Source organism: Bison bison, unplaced genomic scaffold (genome assembly GCF_000754665.1).
Source record: "Bison bison bison isolate TAMUID 2011002044 unplaced genomic scaffold, Bison_UMD1.0 scf7180017864168, whole genome shotgun sequence".
Classification (NCBI taxonomy): Eukaryota; Metazoa; Chordata; class Mammalia; order Artiodactyla; family Bovidae; genus Bison; species Bison bison.
In genome coordinates this window covers 3,330,726-3,354,397 of record NW_011494740.1, presented here as the reverse complement: position 1 = coordinate 3,354,397, position 23,672 = coordinate 3,330,726, and the positions used below count along the sequence as shown (strand labels likewise).

Genomic DNA, 23,672 nt, shown 5'->3' with positions numbered 1-23,672 from the left:
TTGCACAGAGCTTGACACAACTGAAGCGACTTGGCACACATACACACATACATTCAGAACATAGAAGATCTTGTTTTTTATTTTATCATAAGCTGCTTTCACAGTCTCTACCTTTGATTAGGTTACTTAATCTATTTACATTTCATGTGAGTCAAGGTGTCAGCAAGGCTATGCTTCCTTTGAAGGCAGTAGGGAATGATCTGTTCCATGTCTCCCTCCTCTTTTCTTCAGGCATTCAGTCCTCCATATTTACACATTTTCCCTGTATGTCTTCATATTGTCTTCCTTTTGTGTATATCTGTTTCTGCCATTTTTATAAGGACACTACTCATAAGATACAAGCATACTCTGTTTTATTGTGCTTCACTTTATTGGCACTTTGCAGATACTGCATTTTTTACAAATTGATTTTATAGTAATTGTGTCCCTCCTACTGTCTCATTGGGACTTCTCCTTTGTCTTTGGATATGGGTTATCTTTTTTGGTGGGTTCCAGTGTCTTCCTGTTGATGGTTGTTCAGCAGTTGTGATTTTGATGCTCTCATAAGAAATGGTGAGAGCGCGTCTTCTACCCTGCCATCTTGAACTGATCTCTGTTTTTCACAAACTGAATGTTGCAGGCAACCCTACATTGAGCAAATCTATCGGCACCGTTTCTCAAAAAAACATTTACTCACTTTGTGTCTCTGTGTCACATTTTGGTAATTCTTGCAATATTTCAGAACCTTTTCACTATTATAATATTTGTTATGGTGATCTGTGATCAGTAATTTTAAAAGTTGAAATATAATTGACTTATAATATTGAATTAATTTTGTGTGTATAGCCAAGTGATTCAGTTGTATATGTTTTCAGATTATATTTTATTGTAGATTATTAGAAGACATTGAATATAATTCCCTGTGCTATACAATAAATCCTTGTTGCTTATCTGTTTTATGTATGGTAGTTTGTACTTGTTAATCTCATAATCCTTATTTGTCCCTCTTTTCCTTCTTCTCCTGTTTGGTGACCATAAATTTGTTTTCTGTTTCTGTGAGTCTTTTCTATTTTGTGTATAGATTCATTTGTATCATTTTTTATATTCACATAGTACTTGTTATTCTCAGTCTGAATTGTATCACTAAGTACAGTATTTTCTATGTCAATCCATGCCTTTGCAGATGGATCTTTCTTCTTTAGGACTGAGTAATATTCTATTGTATATTTGTACCACATTTTCTTTATCTATCCCTCTGTCAGTGGACATATAAGTTGCCTCCATATCTTGGCTATTGTTAAATAGACCTTTAGTGAACATTGGGGTGCGTGTATCTTTTCAAATTATGATTTTTTTTTTGATTTATGTTCAGGAGTGGCAGTGGTGTATCATACGGCAGTTCTGTTTTTATTTTTGTATTTGTTTTAATGAATCTTCATACTGTCCTTTGTAGTGGTTGTACCAGTTTATGTTCCAACCAAAAGTTTAGGAGAGTTTCCTTTTCTCTACACACTCTCCAGCATTTATTGTTTGTAGATTTTTTGATGATAGCCATTTTGACCAGTGTGAGATGATACCTCATTGTAGCTTTGATTTGCATATCTGTAATAATTAGTGATGTTGACCATCTTTTCATATGCTCCTTGGCCATCTATATGTATTGTTTGGATAAATGTCTAATTTGGTCTTATACTCATTTTTTGATTGGGTTGTTTGATTTTTTTTTTTTTAATATAGAGCTGCATGAGCTGTTTGTATATTTTGGAGATTAATCCCTTGTCTGTCTCATCACTTGCAAATATTTTCTCCCATTCTGTGGGTTGTCTTTTTATTTTGTTTATGATTTCCTTTGCTATGCAAAAGCTTTTAAATTTAATTAGGTCCTATTTGTTTATTTTTGTTTTTATTTCAATTACTCTAGGAGGTGAATCCAAAAAGATACTGCTGTGATTTATGTCAAAGAGTGTTTTGCCTATGTTTTCCTCTAAGAGTTTTATAGTGTCCAGTCATACATTTAGAGCTTTAGTCCATTTTGAGTTTCTTTTTGTATATGGTGTTAGAGAATGTTCTAATTTTATACTTTACATATAGCCATCCAGTTTTCCCAGCCCCACTTATTGAAGAGACTGTGTTTCTCCATTGTGTATTTATTGCCTCCTTTGTCATGGACTAATTGACTATAAGTGTGTGGATTTATTTCTGGGCTTTCTGTTCTATTCCATTAATCTGTATTTCTGTTTTTGTGCGAATATCTACTCTTCTAATTACTGTAGCTTTGTGGTATAGTCTGAAGTTAGGGAGCCTGATTCCTCTAGCTCTGTTTTTCTTTCTCAAGATTGCCTTGCCTATTTGGGGTCTTTTGTGTTTCCATACAAATATAAAATATTTTTGTTCTAGTTCTGTGTAAAATGAATACTACAATGAATAAAACTGCTGTGTGCACCCTCATGTACAAGTGCCTGTATGGACACATTTTTATTTCTTTTGGGTAAATACCTAGGAGATGGGTTGTTGAGTCATTGAAAGTACATTTTCAACTTTGTTAAGAAACCGCCAAATGTTTTCCAGAAGTAATTGTGTCAATTTACATTTGCACAAGCAATGCAGTAGAGTTTTACTTCCTCAATCTTCCTGTCAGGACTTGTATGGTCAGTCTCTGTCATCATCCCTTATAATATATGTGTAGTGATATCTTTTTTTTTTTAAGAGCTATGTTAAAAAATTTTTTTATTTGTTTGTTTTGGCTCTACTGAGTCTTGGTTGCAGCATGTGGGCTATTTTTGTGGGTTCAGTGGTTGCAGCACATAGGCTTAGTTGCTGCATGTGGGGTCTGGTTCCCTGGTCAGAGATCAAACCCATGCTCTCTGCATTTGAGTGCAGAATCTTAGCCACTGGATCACTAGGGAAGTCCCATGTGGTGATATCTAATTGTGGTAATAATTGCATTTTGTTGATGAATGATGATATTGAGCATCTTTTCATGTGTCTGTTGTTATTTTGTATATTTTCTAAAGTATCTGTTGAAATATTTTGCTCCCTTTCCCATTTTTTGAAAAGACAAACTGTTTTTAAAAGACCAGAAAAATGAGATTAATGATATTGAGCATCTTTTCACATACATATTGGCTATTCGTGTGTCTTTTCTGTGATGTGTTCATTTATTTTGTCCTTGAGGAGGAAGGACACAAACCTCTACCCCGCAGTGGTTCTCTGACTGGGGCCATAATTGGACAGACAAAATACAGATAAATAAAAGAAAAACAAACAGAATCTATTCAACACATGCAGTGTGCATATACATGGGAGAAATTCTATAAAGAGTAACTCAAAGGAGTAGTTACAGCTTAGGCTTATATAATGTATTAACAAAGGACAATAAATTTCTAGAGAAGTGATAAGACAGAGGAAAAAGATTTGCTATTCCAAGGATGGCGAACTGTGGAATAGAACGTATATGGGGGAAACTAATAGGAGATAATGTTTGATTAGTAAGGCTTGTTATGTGAATTATATTCCTGGGCTGATAAAGAGTCTCTGGTGATAAATAGTGTAAACCTGCTTTTAGGCAAGCAGTGAGTGGACAGGGAGCCTTTTTGGCATCTACTCTCAGTTGCTTTCAGTTCAAAATAATCCTTGTGCCAAAGAGGCATGTTTTGTGGTAGCATATTTTTATTTCCTGCACCCCCCCTTTTTTTTTGAAGGACAAGAAATACTAAAATTAAATTATGAAAAAAGAAACTAAAACATTGCCTTCATTCCAGCTGTCAGTTTCTAGAATCTAAAAATAGGACACCATGTTTTGAGAAGTGATTTTTTTTTTTCCTGAGTTTTGAATTTAGCCAAGTTTAATATTTATGCATTCATTGAAAAACTGCTTTTGTTGAAAAATTTAAATTGAACAAAATTTGAAAAAAGATTTTTTTTCTATTGTGGTTTTGCTTAGTTTTTTTTTTCATAATTACAGATTTTTACGTGTATGATAAGTACTACAGAAGAAATGTGATATAATTTTTATTTTCTGGGAGTGATAATTTTTAAACTTTGAGTACATCAATCAGCAACTATTTTCCCTTGTACATTAAATGAATAGTAGAGTAATAATTCATAGCTTAGAAGGGGACATTTTGTAAATAGACTGTTGGATGATTCTAAAAAGCTTAGGTGAGAACTTCCCTGATGGTCCAATTGGCTAAGACTCTGCTTTCCCAATGCAGAAGGCCCTGGTTGGAGTCCCAGTCAGGGAATTAGATCCCATTTGCTGCAACCAAGAGTTTGCATGCTGCAATGAAGATTGAAGATCCTACATGCTGCAGCTAGGACCTATTGTAGACAAGTAAATAAATCATAGTAAAAAAGAAAAGCTTAGATGAGACTTCCCTGGTAGTCCAGAGGTTAAGACTCCTCGCTTCCACTGCAAAGGGCACCAGTTTGATCCCTGGTCAGAAAACTAAGATCCCACTAAGATCCCTTAAGGTGTGGCCACAAAAAAAAAAAAAAAAAAAAGCTTATGCATGTATTTTAGCAGGGATGGTATATATATCATCAATAGAATGTTGGGTTAGGTGGAGATCTTCATTTAGCTGTCCTCTACTCTTTATTTTTATTGTGAAATATAACGCATCTACCAAAAAATGAATAAAGGGTAAACTGTTTAATAAATTATTTATTGTAATTTAATATGTTTTTATATAACCACCATTCAGGTATAAAATAGAAAATTAGCCCAGAAATTCCATGTACCTTTGTAGTTACAACTCCCTTTCCTCTCCTTTAAAACTAACCTGTCTCCTAATCTTACTTTTTTGGGATAGTATTGCCACCTAAGTGTGTCTCCCTAAATACTAAGTTTAGGTTTTGAATGTTTTTCTTTATTCTGAATTTAAGTTTCTATTTGAATATCTGTAGAAATAATAGGGCTAGGTGGAATTGTAAATTGATACAGCCACAGTGGAGAACAGTATGGAGATTCTTTAACAAACTAGGAATAAATCTACCATATGATCCAGCAATCCCATACTGGGCATATACCCTGAGAAAACCACAATTCTAAAAGACACATACATCCCAGTGTTCATTGTAGCACTGTTTACAATAGCCAGGACGTGGACGCAACCTAGCTGTCCCTCAACAGGTGAATGATAAAGAAGTTGTGATACATATATACAATGGAATATTACTCAGCCATAAAAAGGAACAAATTTGAGTCAGTTGTAGCAAGGTGAATGAACCTAGAGCCTGTTACACAGAGTGAAGTAAGTCAGAAAGAGAAAAACAAATATTGTCTATTAATACACATATATGGAATCTAGAAAAAATAGTACTGATGAACCTGTTTACAGAGAAGAAATGGAGATGCAAATATAGAGAATGGTCTGGTTGAAACAGCAGGGGAAGGAGAAGGTTAGACAAATTGAGAAAGTAGCATTGACATATATAAACTATCATGTATAAAACAGGTAACTAGTGGGAAGCTGCTATATAACACAGGGAGCCCAGCCTGGCACTCTGTAACGACCTAGAGGGGTGAAATGAGAGGGGAGGGAGGCTCAGGAGGGAAGGGAAATGTATATAAATATGACTGATTCACATTGATGTATGTCAGAGATCACTGCAGCATTGTAAAGCAAGTATCCTCCAATAAAACATAAATAAAATGAGATCCTAAAAAAATGTTCTGAATCAATAATATAAGAGTTGATTCCTATGTGGTCTCTAGATACTTAACTAAATAGAGTAACAAACCCTGGCTAATAGTGTGAGGTATATTTATTTGGATTATTCTTTTCAAACTGGAATGTGTTTTATAGATGATTTTTATATTCTTAAATAAGTATTAAAGGGATTTTTAAAAAGAATGCTAGGGCATTTAAATATAGAAGTTTTAAAAATTTACCTTTAATTAGAATATTATTAGTCAGATTACAATAAAGCAAATTTATGAATGTGAAATAAGTATTTTCACAGAGAACCCAATTGTCTTTTTCACTTAGAACCAATAATTAGAATTACCAGTAAAATCACCAATGGTAATTCTTTTTTTTTTTAACTTTTTGTGTTGGAGTATAGCCAGTTAGTAATGTGGTAGTTTCAGGTGAACGTTGAAGGGACTCAGCCATGCATAACATGTACCAGTCGTGATTCTTACTTGATTTGGGTGAATAGAAAAATGACATTTTCCAACATTGGAGATTTTCATATTTAACAATTTTTAAATTACCGTTAGGATATTTTTTCAAATAATTTAGCAGATTACTAATAGTCAGTTTTCTAATCAGACTGAAAAGTAGAACTTATATATCCTTAGGATTTTACAAGTGTTTTCATTTGATCATTTAGAATTTTAAGTTAAATAGTTGTAAAACCTTATAAAAGAGTAATCCTGAATGTAAAAAATAGTTTCTTTTCACTAATTAATAGTTTTTTGGCTAGGTAAGCATGTTTACTGTTCTTTACAGAATAAATTGGTTGATATTTCTCTACATAAATAGTGTTTGCTTAGCATAAAAAATAGAAATAAAGACAAATAGAAAGCAGGAAACAGCACAGCCAGCCATCCTTAAAATTTAAAGTAGAAGATTTTAAGAGACCAATAAGTAACATTCTATTAAGCGGTTTTATCATGGTATATACTTAACCATTCTGCTATTGCTGGGATTTTAAAGTTGCTTATATTTTTTTGCTGTTATAAATAATACTGTGATGAACATCTTCATGCATGACTTTTCCCCATACGTTTTGTATTTTTTTGGTACAGGATTCCAGGTGTGGAATTATTTTGTTAAGAATAACAAACATGCGAAATATTGTTAACATTTTCCCACATTTATGCTTTCTCAGTCTTTCATTCATATATTTAAGTGCATATCACATATGCACATTCACATACACTTTTTCCAGAACTATTTGAGAATAAGTCACAGACATCAGGCACTTTACCTTTGAATACTTTAGCCTGTACTTCTTAAAAACAAGGAATTCTTTTACATGATAACCACAATACATCATGAAGAAGATTTATACTAATTTCTTTTTTAATATCATTTTTGGCTTTTAATTACATTAAAAATATTTACTTGATTTATTTGGCTATGTCGAGTCTTAGTTGTGGCACACCTGGTCTTCATTGCATCATGTGGGATCTTTGGTTATAGTGCACAGACTCTCCAGTTGCTGCACACGGGCTCAATAGTTGCTCTGTGCGGCCTTCAGTAGTTATGGTACACAGAAACCTGACTAGGGCGACATGTGGGCTTATTTGCTCCATGGCATGTGGGACCTTAGTTCCCTGACCAGGGATCCAACCCTCATCCCCTGTACTGCATGGTGGACTCTTAATCTCTGGACCACCAGAGAAATCCCTATAATAATTTCATATTATCATCTCATGTAAAATCTAGAATCAGAATTCTCTAAATGTCTCCAAGATGTCTTTTTTTAAAAAATCTAGGATCAAATTGAGGTTCGTGCATTATATTTTTTGGTTTTTATGTCTCATTAGTCTCTTAATCTTAGAATAATCCCACCATCTCTTCACCCTCTTAAACCATGACACTGACTTTTTTGAAGAGCTCAGGCCAGTTGTCTCGTAAGATGTCTTATATACTAGATTTTAAAAATTTGTCTAGGTTTGGCCTTATGATTAGGTCCATGTTACATTTTTGGCAAGAATGCTTCCTAGCTGATGTCATTTGCTTATCGCGTCATATCAGAGGATACATAATATCTCCTTGTCCCACTGTTGGTAGCCTTATCTTTGACCACTTGGTTAAGGTGCTAGCTGACAGATGTTTAGTTACAAAGATGCCTTTTTCCTTCATAATTAATAATTGTTTGTGAACCTGATTATCTGTTTGCATTGTGCTGACATCAAGGTGGCTGAGCACTAATGGGAAAAAAATGACAAAACAGAGTATGTTTGTGGCATTATAAATTCATAATTATTAATCTTACTGGATTTCTCAATCCCAAGATAATCCTACTGTGTTTTGCTAGTCGTCTTGTGTTCCCCCTCTACACAATGAAGATTTGAAGCCTTTTCTCTCCTCAACCCTGTATTCCTTTACCTTTCATATCACTCTGAAAAAATGATCTTGGTTTCTGGAAGAAGGCCATCATAAATCAGCACAGTGGAGCAGTTAAGAGTGCTGTCAACAGAGTTGAGAGTGTGTGGCTCTGGATCCCACTCTCACTATTCAACCCATTTTACTGTGGGCCAAGTTATTAATCATTCTGTCTTGGTCTTCTCAGTTACAGAAGAATAGTTACCTTTGTACCTCATGGAGTTGCTGGTGTTCAGTTGCTCAGTCGTGTCTGACTCTTTGTGACCTCATGGACTGCAGCACGCCAGGCTTCCCTGTCCTTCACCATCTCCTGAAGCTTGGTCAAACTCATGTCCATTGAGTTGGTGGTGCCATCCAGCCATCTCATTCTCTGTCATCCCCTTCTCCTCCTGCCTTTAGTCTTTCCCAGCATCAGGGTCATTTCTAATGAGTTGGCTCTTTACATCAGGTGGCCAAAGTACTGGAGCTCAGGCCAAAGGACTGAGCTTCAGCATCAGTCTTTCCAATGAATATTCAGGATTGATTTCCTTTAGGATTGACTGGTTTGATCTCTTTGCAATCCAAGATACTGTCAAGAGTCTTCTCCAACACCACAATTCAAAAGCATCAATTCTTCGGCTCTCAGTCTTCTTTATGGTCCAACTCTCAAATCCATACATGACTACTGGAAAAACCATAGCTTTGACCTCATGGATTAGTTGTGAGGATTAAATGAAGTAAAGCATTATAAGGGGCTTAGCGTAGTTTCTGGTATATCGTGCATGTTCAATAAATACTAGCTCTTTTTATGCCACTTCTTAAGAAACTTAATTATAATGTTAATTATTCTGTCTCCTGTATCATCAACGTCTCCTACTTTGTTGAACTCTTTCCTGTAAGCACTTAAACTTACACAAATATTTTCAATCTTAAGCTAAGTAACCAATAATTAACTCAGAAGACCTATCTTGAATCTTACATTTATCCTCAGTCCTTGTCCTATATCGGAGAAGGCAATGGCACCCCACTCCAGTACTCTTGCCTGGAAAATACCATGGACGGATGAGCCTGGTGGGCTGCAGTCCATGGGATCGCAAAGAGTCGGACATGACTGGGTGACTTCACTTTCACTTTTCACATTCATGCATTGGAGAAGGAAATGGCAACCCACTCCTGTGTTCTTGCCTGGAGAATCCCAGGGACGGGGGAGCCTGGTAGGCTGCTGTCTATGGGGTTGCACAGAGTCAGACATGACTGAAGCAACTTAGCAGCAGCAGCAGCTTGTCCTGTATCCCCCTTTCATAGCTCTGTGTCAACTGCCTACATTTGCTGTATCCATGTCCCTTTTCTTCTTTCCTGTTTCTGCTCCCACCATTCCATTAAATTATCCCTAAGTCACCATCACCTCTGTAAATTCATTATTTTTTCTCTTCATGTTTTCTTTATTCTTCACAAAAGATCAAAGTCATCTTTTTAAAAATACAGCTATGATATCATCATTCTTTTATTAAAACTAGGGGATTGATACTGTTGTTGACATTTAAGTTTCAAATCCTCAATATAATCCACATAGTTCTGCCTAACTGCCCATCTTTATACAAATTTCCTCTTCATTCTAAGCACTTGAGCCAGGTAAGTCCTTTAATTTTCTTGAACAAACTTTCCTCATGTCTGAGCATTTACATTTTATACTCCTTTTTGAACCGCTCTTCATTTTCCACTTGTTTCCTTTGGATAGTTTCAACTTCAGTAAAAGTCATATTCTTAGTAAAACTTCCCTTATCTGGTTCAGTAGAAATGCAGCATCTGTACTTTTTGTTCATATTGCTCATTACAGTTGTAATTAAATAGCTAATTGGATAATTCTTCCTTGAAATGTAACTTCCACAAAGGCAGGAACTGTAATTGTTTTGTTTGTTGCCAATTGTTTTGCTAGAAGGTATTTGGTAAGTATTTGTTGGATGAAGAATGAACTTTTATTCATTCATAGCAATGTCTCTCATCTTTTTATTGTTTAATGATAATCCTAAAATCTGTAAGTGCTTTCTGTAGTGGCTCCTTGGAAGAAGCAGCAGCTCCCACTTCTTCTACTAGATGATCTGAAGATACAGCCCCAAGGGGCAGGTGCAAACAAGTCATTTCTTTGACATGTTTTATCTTAAACATACACAAACACTGCTTTCTGTTTCTTAATATTCTTACTTTTGTTAAACAAAAAGGGTCTAAAACTGATACTAGGGAGTAGAATAGACACTCTTCTAATTAAACATTTTCAATTCTTCCCACAATTCCTCATTTGACATTGTTTTACATCAACTTGGTAGCCTGTTCACAGTACTGTGTTTCATGGTTCAAGAACTGAACACAGTTCTCCAAGTATCATTGGTACAAAGATTTGTTAAATGAGTAATGGGCAAAATATAATGAGGCAAAAAGCTGACAGTGCTTGGATTTATCAGTTTTACTTTTGAAATTGGTATACATACAGTGTTTTAAGTTGACCTATTTTTAGAAATAAGGTAAACCTAAATGTATCTTAAGACTATATAGAGTTAAGACTGTAGATGATGTACTGTTATCTTTAGGTTTAATTATGTTTCCAAATCAACAAATACTAAACTAAGAACACATTTGTAATGCAGGAAGTGGTTGCCTTTGTGAGGTGATGTGCAAATGAATATTGTTCCACGGATAGTGTGGGTAAGCACAGATTAGTTACCAGGAATCCCAACAGCTGTGCATGTGTGTGACCACAGTTGTAGTATTTCAGACAGAATTCTGAAGGAAATCCCAATTTAAGTGAAATGTGCTTTAGTTTTTCATGTATATTTGAGAATGGTTAGGCAGATTTTTTTTTGTTATGGTATTTACTACTCTGGTTAATTGCTTGAAGAACTGAATTAGAATTCCTGAAGGTTTTCATTTGTTATAATTTGTGATGAATACATGTATTATATAATATTTAGTACTGTATGTATTAATTATTTATGTGTATAACAGGCAACTCAAAGTTATGTTGACGAATGTCCTATGGACGGATTTAGGACGAAAATTCAGAAAGACCCTACCTAGAAACGATGCTAATTTATGTGATGCCAACAAGGTGCAGTCTGACTCATTGCCTTCGACATCTGTTGACAGCCTAGAGACATGTCAAAAATTAGAACCTCTTCACCAAAGCCTTAATTTATCTGAAAGGTATGTTGTTCAGTATTGATTTTGTTCAGCTTACTGCACTGGAAGTACTTTAAGTCCAATGATCTTAAAAATAAGATTGTTGGAAATGATCCTTAAGAAAATCGGCATATACACGTGTAACTCCCTCAAATCTTAAAGCTGACAATCTTAATTTACAAAGTTAATGACTCTACATTTTGTTAAATCAATTGGGTTAGAATTATTTTTAAAAACAAATAATATTCTTAGTACATTTAACAATAATTTGATTCACATATACATATTTTTAGAGATTCACGTATATAAAATGAAGAACTAGATATAGACAGGTAGATGAGGACCTAGATTTTGTTAGGTAAGGACCTAAATATTATCTCAAAGGTATGTTAAAGATGAAAAGAAAAAAAAAATGTCTGTCTATCTATGGATCTTTTAAATTTTCTGCTTCTTATCATTTGTTGGTGTTTAGTTGCTTAGTTGCATCTGACTCTTTGTGACTCCCTGGACTGCAGCATGCCAAGTATCTTTAACATAACTTTTAAATATTATTTAATCTAGGTCCTTACCACTTTTTATTTTGTGAGCTTTCTTATATTTTACATGCATTTAAAAAACAGGAGATGATTTTGAATTATTACTCCCAGATTTTTAATAATAAATATGCAGTTTAATTTTGAAAACTAACAAGACCTGTTTTGTTCTATATATATATTTTTTAAATTGTATGTGAAGTTTGGGACTAAAAATTAGAAATTAGCTTTGGGAATTTTTGACCTATAACATAATGTTTTAAATGTATTTCCATTTACAGTTTTAACCCTTAAGTGAATTATTTTTTTAGGGGAAGTATTTAGTTTCAATTAGAATAGCATGCCATTAGCTAGATGGTGCTTTGATTATTTGGTCTGTAACCTTAATGGCAATTTTTTTTTAGCAATATTTTTAATATTTATTTTTTATCCATTTATTTGGCTGTGCTGGGTCTTAGTTATGGCATGTGGGATATAGTTCCCTGATCAAGAATTTAATCAGGCCCCTTGCACTGGGAGCGCAGTCTTAGCCACTGGAACACCAAGGAAGTCCCTGGATAACAATTTATAAGTGCTTTAAGCCAAGATCCAGCTGAAACTTGGTGACTTTCAGCACAATTACTTTAAAAACTAAAGTAGAACTCTGTCACAACATTTGAACGTAGTGTTGTGCAGTACTTTTTTTTTTTTAAAGGACACTTCTTTTAAAAAATGCAATAACATAAAAAGCTATATAACAAGAATTCCCGTACTATATCATACCTGATGTAAATTAAATTTTCTAAAGCACACAAAATCTTACACACTTAGCTTTAGTAATTTATGAAGAAGCAATTTACTCTCATTGTCCTGAAGTACAGCAGTTTTCTTTCTTAGTACAGGTGAGCTATTCCTTTACTGTGCTGATAGATCTAAATAAAGGGGGCTACTTAAAGGGATGGGCCTTCCAATCCCTTTGGTTCTTTTGAGAAGAAGCTCCAGCTCTCCTCCAGATGACATCCATCCCCTCATCCCATGTCTGATCTTTTTGAATTAGAACAGTGTGAGGAGAACAGTGTAATGCGTCATCCCCCAGAATAGTTTTTCTTACCAGAAATTGTTAGCAGCTAGATTATGTGTTCAGGAAACTTAAATAAAATGTGAAATAGAGTCCCAATAAGATTCTAATTCGTTTTTTTACTGTGTATGTGTGTTTCTGTTCCCTTACTCAGATGAGCTGCCACTTAGTCCAGACCTTCCCCTCAGCTCCAGGTGTCTTAGGTTTAGCTTGTTTCAAAGTGAGTAAATCATCTTTGTTTTCAGACTTGTTCCTTTTTTCCTGTCTTCTCCCTGTCTGAATATATGACTCCTTTTCACACTTAGTTCTTTGCATTAGAACTTAGAAATTGTCCTGGCTCCTGTTTTTCCCTTACTCTTTGTATCTAATCATTTATCAAGTCTAGTTATTTTTGCCTCCTAAATCTGTCTTCAAATGATCTTTTCTTCCTCTTTCTCATCACTGCCCCAGTTCAAACCCTGATAACTTTGTGCCTTTATTACTCTGATCGTAATTTTATTGGGCTTCCTGTGCATAGTCTTTTTTTTCGTCTTCATTATTTCACCATATTTTTGCTGAAGTATGAAGATGTATGTGTCACTCTGCTATTTAACATCTTTCTGTGGCTCCAGATAATCTTTAGGTTAAAGTTCGAACTCTTTACCTTGGCATTACAACGTCCATAATGATTGCACCTTGATTGTCTCTAGCCTTGTGTCTGTCTACTCTTCCACATTCAGTACTGTGCTTTAGAATTAAGGAACTGCTGGTAGCTCACTGAATGTATAATGTTGTTTTATACCTCTGAGCTTTTTGTCCTCTTATCTTGGGAAAAATTTCCTTTTCCCATTTATTGACTGATATTGGTCTTTAACACTGAACTCATTTCCATCTTCTTGGGAAGCCTTCTTCGATTCCAGCTGCCACATCTTTCTTTGATCCCTTTGGGAAAGCTGCCTTTTCTGTATCATAGCACCCATAACATTTAATGTGATTTCTCTGCCTCCCTTACTATAAGCTTCATAAGAGCAGAGACTACGTTTTATTATTTTTTCCTTACACAGTACTGGGCACATACTGAATTCTCAATAAACGTTTGCTGAGATTACTTAGCAGTTCCAGTCTCTTTGATTGAATGTCTTTTCCTCCACCCAAACCAATGATCTGCTCTGTAATTTTGGTCTCAGACAGGAAAAGAGGTATTATAAGCTTCAAATAAGAAAATTGGAGAGCTGTTTAGGGTATAGGTTTGGATAGATGTTTTCTGTGTGGAACTTGCTATCTAGAATAGGAGACTTAGACTTTCTTCAGACTTTGCTTAACTTTGACATGATACTGTTTGTCTTATTTTCATTTTACTTGGCTAAGATGTCATTATTTCAGAAAGATGAAAGGAAGAAAAACTTATGTTTGGTTCTTAATTTTAACTTAAAATTTAACTACCGAGTAAACCAAAATTACTTATTCATTCCCAGCAATGGCTTCTTTTTTTTTTTTTTTACTTTTTAAAAGTTTTGTCTACTTATTTTTAAGTAATTTTAAAATTTTATATTGGCATATAGTTGATTTACAACGTTGTAATAGTTTCAGATGTACAGAAAAGCACATTCTGGGATCTAAAGGTAGTGATCTAAGTATGTTGCCCTTTAATGAAGACAGTTTAGCCTTTTAATTTCTGGATAAAGTTGAGAAGAAAAACAGAAAATATGTGATCCCAATCAGTCTTATTAAATAATGAAGGAACGAGTCAAGAGTTTTAGAAATGTCAAGCTAGCAGTATGTAGGATACACACATATCTTTTAAAATAAATAAACCATATTTTAGTTTAGGTTTTATCTCCATATGTGGTTCATATCTGTTTTCCTGGGAGAATATTTCCAGATCTTTATAAGCCTTGGTCAGTAGGCAAGAAAGAACCTAGTGGGAGATACGTGCAAAACGTTTGAGGAGGTAAACCATCTTTATCTTGTCTTCATTGATTAACACCAGAGATTATTAGAGAAATACTGGGACAGTGTACAATATTCTGTTAAAAAAAGTTAACTCCTGGTTCTTGGGATTTCCCTAAATGGTGTAATTATATTTATCCGTGTTTTTCTTAAGTTTATATATGTTTGGAGTTTAAAAAAATTACATATTCCAGATATTGTGATGGTATGACTTTTTGGACACCCTGGTATTCCTGTAACCTTAAGACTTATTTAAGCCAGCAATGGTTTAGTTGAGTGATACTTTATTCACTTACAATATTGCTTAGTAAAAGAAAAGGGTAAATTTAGAAAACTTGTATATTATTTTAAGAAGGTAATTGAAAAATTAAAAAAAAATTTATGTAGCTTAAACTGATTTAGAAAGTAATACTTTGAATGATACCATCTGGGATAAGAATAGATTTATAGAAACCCTATTAAATGCCACAGCACAATTTTAGCAAAATGTTCATCTAAATTGTAGCAAAATAAAAACTAAATTAGTATTGTTATTTTTTTACTTGTTATTTATAGCTTTAATGCCAGATGCAATTATGTTATCTATCAACAAGGGTTCCATTTCTTTAAAAATTTGCTCTTAACATCAAGGATATCTTAATAGCTCCTATCAGATTTTCAGTTTTCTCCCATTTTTTATTTCAGTCTTATATTTACCTTGCTACTTATCTGTGGGGTGGAACTCACAATTTGTAATTGAAACTGTTAAGGACCAGAATGTGTATAGAGACACATTCAATAAATGATATTATTTCTCAGGCCAGTATACTTTCTGCTTCATTTCACTGTTACAAAATTTGGTTCTTTGGTTTAGCATATTATGTTTTGAAATGTGCTTTCAACATGGCTTTCCTGGTGGCTCGAACGGTAAAGAATCTGCCTGCAATGTAGGAGACCTACGTTCAATCCCTGGGTCGGGACAATCACCTGGAGAAGGGAATGACTACCCACTCCAGTATTCTTGCCTGGAGAATTCCATGGACCGAGGAGCCTGGCAGGCTACTGTCCATAGGGTTAGAAAGAGTCGGACACAACTGAGTGACTTAAAACTTTCACTTTCATAATATTAGTAAGTAAAATTGAATCTGTTTTACTTACTGATACTGTTTGCATACTTGAGAAAAAAATTGGATGGACTGTGTGAAATGGCAACTTTCAGTCCTTCCTGCTGTGTTGAGATAGTATAAGAGATGAAGTATACACTTTTACATATTTCTTGTTAACATTCAGAATCTTTTGTACTGCTGGCTAGCCCTAGAATTTCCATGGTAGTGCTAATTTATAAATTGTATACCAAAAGGCATTTTAGATATTATGAACTTAGTTATCACTTTATACATTTGTATTCTGTAAGGTTGTCACACAAAACTCTGTTTCTTCAAGGTACCCAAATTACATTAAGTTGTAAATAATTAAAGAAAGATGTTTGGGCTATGGTGTGTGTTATGAAGAGCTAGGAGTACTATAGATATTGCTAACTATTTAATTATATGCTTTTCTAAGAAGATGTTTTCATTAAGATCGCAGAGCAGAGCATGATAAATTATGACAATTAAATGCTAATTGAAAAGATAATTTATAAGTTTGGGGAAGACTTCAATAATAGGCAGATTAAAGTGAGCTTCCATTTATTATAAATTGACTGTGTGCCAGGACTTGTGCTAATTGCTTTACATCTTTTATTTCATTTAATCTTAATCATTTTTAAGGTAGATATTACTATTCTCCACATCTTAGAGATGAGGAGATCAGTGATAATAGGCATAAATTATGGTAAGTACCCAACCTAAGGTTATATAATTACTAGTTGAAGTTGAAACACTTCAACCTGTGTTTCACTCCAAAGTCCTTGCTCTTAACTAACTCTGTGCCCATACTGCTTTTCATTTTTCTGACCTTTAATTTTTTTTCATAAGTAAAGTAGGGATTGGACTTTATTACATATTTTACATGATATTGAATTCATTAACCTTTAAATATTCTTATTTTTAATTTTTTTCTTGTGGCATTTGTTCACAGTAGTAGAATGCTTTCCTTTTTTTTAAATGGCCAAAGTGTTTTATTTATTTATTTTTTTTAATTTAAATTTATTTATTTTAATTCGAGGCTAATTACTTTACAGTATTGTATTGGTTTTGCCATACATCAACATGAATCCACCATGGGTGCACACGTGTTTCCCATCCTGAACTCCCTCCCTCCCCATACCATCCCTCTGGGTCATCCCAGTGCACCAGCCCCGAGCATCCTGTATCATGCATCGAACCTGGACTGGTGATTCGTTTCATATATGATATTATACATGTTTCAATGCCATTCTCCAAAATCATCCCACCCTCTCCCTCTCCCACAGAGTCCAAAAGACTGTTCTATACATCTGTGTCTCTTTTGCTGTCTCACATACAGGGTTATCGTTACCATCTTTCTAAATTCCATATATATGCGTTAGTATACTGTACTGGTGTTTTTCTTTCTGGCTTACTTGCCATGGTAGACATACTAAGTTAGCTCCTTGAGCCTTCTGGTGGCTTCAGAGCCCTTTAGGGCTTTTGTACTTTAGAGCTGTGGCTTCTATTGTAGATTCGTGTATAATCTTTTCAAATGGGTTTTGGGGGAATTTTCAAATTTTTCTCTTCTTGGAAAGAGTTTTAAACTATTTGTTTAGCTTAAAAATTCTCATTTACCTTCTAAGGTTCTTTTTTCATAGCTCTGGTTTTTCTTTCTTCAACAATCTAGCAGCAAAACAAACCGTAATAGAATAGAATGATCATTTGTTATTCAAAAGAGAATTCTAATCTTTATAATTATTCTTTTCCTTGCTGATATTTGTACATTTTTTTGTTTGCTTATTTTTGCTGATTATTCTCTTCAGTACTTTGTAGAGAACTACCCTTCTATGGACTTTTTCTCTCCTATTTGGAGCTTTCTTTAGGGACTCAACGTTTAAAAACGTACTTAAACTTACTATAGTCAGGCATTTAAACAAGTGAATTATAGCTGATTTTTTTCTTGGGAGGATATTTCTTCTTCTATCCTCCACATTTTAAATACTACAGTTCTTGAATTATTTTGTTACGAACTACATTTTAGAATTCAGTAATGATAGGGGAACATGAAGAGTATATCATCAATTCTTAAAATGAGCTATCAACTAGTGTATCAAATTCTCTCATCTCTTAAAAGTAAGTAAAATTTAAGGGGACGACAGAGAATGAGATGGTTGGATGGCATCACTGACTTGATAGACATGAGTTTGAGTAAGCTCCAGGAGTTGCCTGGCATTCTGCATTCCATGGGGTCACAAAGAGTTGGACACGACTGAGCGACTGAACTGATTGATTTGAAGAAAAATAGTTCTTACTTGAATAAAATTCTCTCTTCTAATAATCCTACATTCTCCCTAAAGATTGAGAACTGCAGTTGAGTTTTCTTTATTCATTTACCTGCAATTCCTAGTGTGAGGTCAGAAGAAATATTGAGACTCCTTACTGGTCTTTTGTTGTCTTCATTCCTACTTCAAATCCAGGATTTTAAGGAGGGTTCTGTCAGGCATCAAATATACAAAGTAGACAGTAATAAATAGGAATCTTAGAGGCTTAAATCATGAGAGGAGAAAGACAAATATCTTTGTTCTTCACTCTCCACAATTCGTGATTGTGCTAAATGGCTTACTTTATTTCCTTTCTTCCTTCACTTAAACTCTTGAGTTCAGAGAGTTGTATTTACCATAGCCTTGTTTAAGATCATATACTGCTTAATCAACCCAGTACTTTTTTGTGGAGGTTGTTCTGGAAATGGATATATTTAAGGATTCCTAAAGTATCTACCGGAGAAGGCAATGGCACCCCACTCCAGTACTCTTGCCTGGAAAATCCCATGGACGGAGGAGCCTGGTAGGCTGCAGTCCATGGGGTCGCTGAGGTCGGACACGACTGAGTGATTTCCCTTTCACTTTTCACTTTCATGCATTGGAGAAGGAAATGGCAACCCACTCCAGTGTTCTTGCCTGGAGAATCCCATGGATGGAGGAGCCTGGTAGGCTGCAGTCCATGGGGTCGCTAAGGGTCGACACGACTGAGCGACTTCACTTTCACTTTCATGCATTGGAGAAGGAAATGGCAGCCCACTCCAGTGTTCTTGCCTGGAGAATCTCAGGGACTGGGGAGCCTCATGGGCTGCCGTCTCTGGGGTCACACAGAGTCGGACACGACTGAAGCGACTTAGCAGCAGCAGCAGCAAAGTATCTACAGATAAACTCAGTTATCTGGATGCTGTGGCAAGTTAGTATTGAAAATGCAGTGTAATGGAATAAAATTTAAAAAACCCAAAAGCCTAGGTTCTTCTAGGAGCTAGAGTTGTTTATACTTGGGCAACCATTTACCTTTTATGAGCTTTGAGTTCTTCATGTTTAAAATAAAGGGAAGACTGAATTATTTTACACTTCTCCTAGGATCTGAAATTCTGCACTGTCTGGAACATAGTGAAAAGAACACAGTGCTTCTATTCTGTAGTGAAAATTGAAGGGTACCTCTCTTGCCTGGAAAATCCCACGGACGGAGGAGCCTGGTAGGCTGTAGTCCATGGGGTCGCTAAGAGTCGGATACGACTGAGCGACTTCCCTTCCCTTCCTTCTGAGTGGTATAGCAAATGTAGCAGAGTACAGGGAAGCTCACATTGTTTACTTAAACAAAAGTACTTTGGTCCTTTCTAGGTGTTATCTGTTATTTCTCACAAAATGTCAGTGAAGTGCTGCAAGTGACAGTCAGGGGGGACATCTCATAAACAGGAGATAGGAAAACTTAAAGAAAATGCTAACACAAATTTTAAAAATCACAATAATTTGATCTAGGCCTGTTAGTTCAGGGTCAGGTATTTGCTTTAAAGACGTCATTGTGGTATGGCAACGAGTATCAGTTGTTCATAATAACAGCTGGCTAAACGGAAGGTTAGGCCATCCTCTTCTGTTTAAGAAGATACCAGGCTTGCATTACTAGTTTTTATATGAATCCCACCAATTTAAAAATTATGCTTTAGTTTTCTAAACATTAATTTTGTTGACCCTTTTTCCTGATGCTATTATGTAAAACATATTTATTACCATCAATATATGTGCTGTTTTTCTTAAGGAATCTGTCATTACTATAGATGCAGTCTGAATGATGTCTTTCTTATTGGATTTAGCATTTATCATTTGCCAATTATGAATATGTTGTTATTTACCAAAGACCGTTCTGTTGAAAGAGAATAAAGATTTTTTTGAATTGGTTTGTAGTCTCTGTATTTTTAATAACTACTGGAAAGGAAAAACCTTTTTTTTTTTTTTTGAGAAAAATTGGTTAAAATTTTAAGCAGTTCCAATAGCATCCACTAGTATACTTAAAGCCATATAGTGGCAGGCCAATCTATGCCAGTTTATAAGATGTAAGTACTTCCAGAAACAAAAAAAGAGTGTTCATCCAAAATACTGAGTATTTATGGGTTGATTTCCAGGATGGTATAATTCTAATAGATTACTTATGCTAAGTTGAAAATGTTTGAAACTTCAACTTCCTAGAATTTTTTTTACTGCAAATTTCAGTATAGTACAGTGTTTGTTATTTTATATGACAGGATACCCAGAGTTATATTGACGAATGTCCTGGGAACGAAGTTAGGAAGAAAATACATAAAGACCTCATCTGTAACTGAGGCCAATTTGGGTGATACAGACAACTTGCAATCAGAGCAGCTTTCTTCATCATCTGATGGCAGCCTAGAATCTTGTCAAAATCTAAATCCTCACAAGAACTTCTTTTTATCTGAAAGGTATGTTTAGTGATAACTCTACTCAAAATAAAATAAATTGTGCACTTATTCTCATGAGCCTTCTTCTGTTCTCCCCTGAGAAATGTGTTACTGCTAAATAACTAGTGTTAACTTTTCTCCTCTGGTGACTGGAGTTGCTATGGGAACCAGCAGCCCATAGTTAAGAGTCAGTTTCAGAAAGTACTGATCATTCTACTTGTGTTTGGGAAAATGGATGTAGGCTTGTAATGAAAATTTAGTTACCTACTGCATCTTTTCTGGTGTAATTGAAATTCATTCCCCTGACATATGTCTGTTCCTCATCTTTCTTTGTCCTATCCACCCATCTGTTTCTCCATCGATCCATCCATCCCTTCTTTTCTTTTTTATTGTTTTTATACTCAGATTCTAGAACACTGCCTAGTCACTAAGCATCTGCTGAATGAGTGATTGTATGCATTCCTCACCAAAAAAAATGATATGAGGTAGCTGAATTGGTACATAGCTTAACTGTATTAATAAGAAATATGGAAATCAGCAGTGCCAGGTAGCACTGGTGGTAAAGAACCCACCTGCCAGTGCAGGAGATGCCTGAGACAAGGGTTCAGTCTCTGGGTTGGGAAGATCCTTTGGAGGAGGGCATGGCAATCACTCCAGTATTCTTACCTAGAGAATCTGATGGACAGAGGAGCCTGGTGGGCTAGAGTGCATACAGTCACAAAGAGCTGGGCATGACTGAATGACTTTGTAGCAAAGTACTAGGAGAGGCTCATATGGTGGTTGTAAATAAAAAAAAAAAAAATTGTGGTTAAAAAGCTTGGGGATGTCAGTTAGTACATAATACTAGATCTTTTAACTTTCATTTACCGTGAAACTCTATTTTATTTTCTGCTTTCTAACAGTACAATAAATAGTTGTGATCTGAGTGAATAATTGTTGATCCAATCTTAATTGCCTTTCTACCCCTAATCATCCAAAGGTAACTTCTGGTTTGTATTTCTCTTTTAAGGCTAATTACATTAAAGAGTATTCATAGTTACCTTTTAAAGTATCTATAATAAATTTCTTACTTTATAACATTCTGTTTTTATAAATTCTGTTTATTTCTTATTAACATAAATTTTATGAATTTTTCTTCTTTTGGAGAATATTTTCTGTTTCACTTAGATTCTACTTAGCGAATTCTCAGTGACAGTGTTAACTTTATCCTTTTTCTGAATTTGCTGAAAATAAAAAAGAGTGTTTCAGTGGCATTATCCAGTTACTAATAAATTTAATATATAATCAGAGGTAGTAGAAATGTATTTTATCATTTTGCACTAGAAGTGTTTATATCTTCATCCTATACTAGACAGTGAGCTCCTTAAGGAGAGATACTGGTAGCTTACGGTGAATGATACCAGATTCATGAATTCATGATCTCTGAAGAAGATTTAGTTTTGGGATCAGAGACCAGGCTTGATCACTTAGAGCTTTTGTGTGGCAGAAGATTTATTACAGTGAAAAAGGACAGAGAAAGCTTCTGATGTAGACATGGGAAGGGGGACAGAGAGCGCCCCATCACTAGTCTTAGCAAGGGAGCTGTATACTTGTTGAGCTGGTTATTAACAGTAAATCAAAAAAATGTCTCAAGGTTGTAAAGGTCTTACCAGACCCACTCCCACAAGATAACAAGATTAGTCATAAGGTTTTGTTAAGGAGAAACATGTTCTTAAGCAAGGTACATTTTTGTTGTATTATCATTAGTACAGAACTTAAGGAAGATCATACCCTGGAGTAGGATGAGTTGTTTTGTTGTGTAATCATCAGCTCTGGGTTTAAAGCTAGTCTTAAAGATTGTTGCCATAACAACTCAGAGTTTAAGGAAAAATGCCTTATGTGACTAAGACCAAATCCCTTACATAGTACTATGTGGTAACATACAATGGAACTGACATTAGATTCAAGGGATTAGATCTGATAGAGTGTCTGAAATTTGGAAAATTCAGCAGTGGCCACGGGACAGGAAAAGGTCAGTTTTCATTCCAATCCCAAAGAAAGGCAATGCCAAAGAATGCTCAAACTACCACAAAATTGCACTCATCTCACACACTGGTAAAGTAATGCTCAAAATTCTCCAAGCCAGGCTTCAGCAGTACATGAACCGTGAACTTCCAGATGTTCAAGCTGGTTTTAGAAAAGGCAGAGGAACCAGAGATCAAATTGCCAACATCCGCTGGATCATAGAAAAAGCAAGAGAATTCCAGAAAAACATCTATTTCTGCTTTATTGACTATGCCAAAGCCTTTGACTGTGTGGAAAATTCTGAAAGAGATGGGAATATCAGACCACTTGACCTGTCTCTTGAGAAACCTATGTGCAGATCAGGAAGCAACAGTTAGAACTGGACATGGAACAACAGACTGGTTCCAAATAGAAAAAGGAGTACGTCAAGGCTGTATATTGTCACCCTGCTTATTTAACTTATATGCAGAGTACATCCTGAGAAACACTGGACTGGAAGAAGCACAAGCTGGAATCAAGATTGCCAGGAGAAATATCAATAACCTCAGATATGCAGATGACACCACCCTTATGGCAGAAAGTGAAGAGGAACTAAAAAGCCTCTTGATGAAAGTGAAAGAGGAGAGTGAAAAAGTTGGCTTAAAGCTCAACATTCAGAAAACAAAGATCATGGCATCTGGTCCCATCACTTCATGGGAAATAGATGGGGAAACAGTGGAAACAGTGTCAGACTTTATTTTTTTGGGCTCCAAAATCACTGCAGATGGTGACTGCAGCTATGAAATGAAAACATGCTTACTCCTTGGAAGGAAAGTTATGACCAACCTAGATAGCATATTCAAAAGCAGAGACATTACTTTGCCAACAAAGGTCTGTCTAGTCAAGGCTATGGTTTTTCCAGTAGTCATGTATGGATGTGAGAGTTGGACTGTGAAGAAAGCTGAGCGCCGAAGAATTGATGCTTTTGAACTGTGGTGTTAGAGAATACTCTTGAGAGTCCCTTGGACTGCAAGGAGATCCAACCAGGTCATCCTAAAGGAGATCAGTCCTGGGTGTTCATTGGAAGGACTGATGTTGAAGCTGAAACTCCAATACTTTGGCCACTTCATGCGAAGAGTTGACTCATTGGAAAAG

At 35.2% G+C, this 23,672-nt stretch overlaps 1 protein-coding gene across 7 annotated transcripts in view; it reads left to right on the top strand.

Annotated features, from left to right (window-relative positions):
- The window catches only part of SENP7 (SUMO1/sentrin specific peptidase 7), a 190,787-nt gene that overhangs the window by 87,775 nt on the left and 79,340 nt on the right, over positions 1 to 23,672 (top strand). For 4 of the 7 annotated variants that reach the window (XM_010841983.1, XM_010841984.1, XM_010841985.1 and 1 more), the window contains exons 6-7: positions 11,019 to 11,216; positions 20,361 to 20,555. The exons of 1 other annotated variant lie outside the window; for it this stretch is intronic. In XM_010841983.1, coding sequence (XP_010840285.1) covers positions 11,019 to 11,216; positions 20,361 to 20,555 — 393 coding nt within the window. The remainder of the gene's footprint in view (positions 1 to 11,018; positions 11,217 to 20,360; positions 20,556 to 23,672) is intronic. 2 more of the 7 variants (XM_010841987.1, XM_010841986.1) reach the window with 1 other exon arrangement.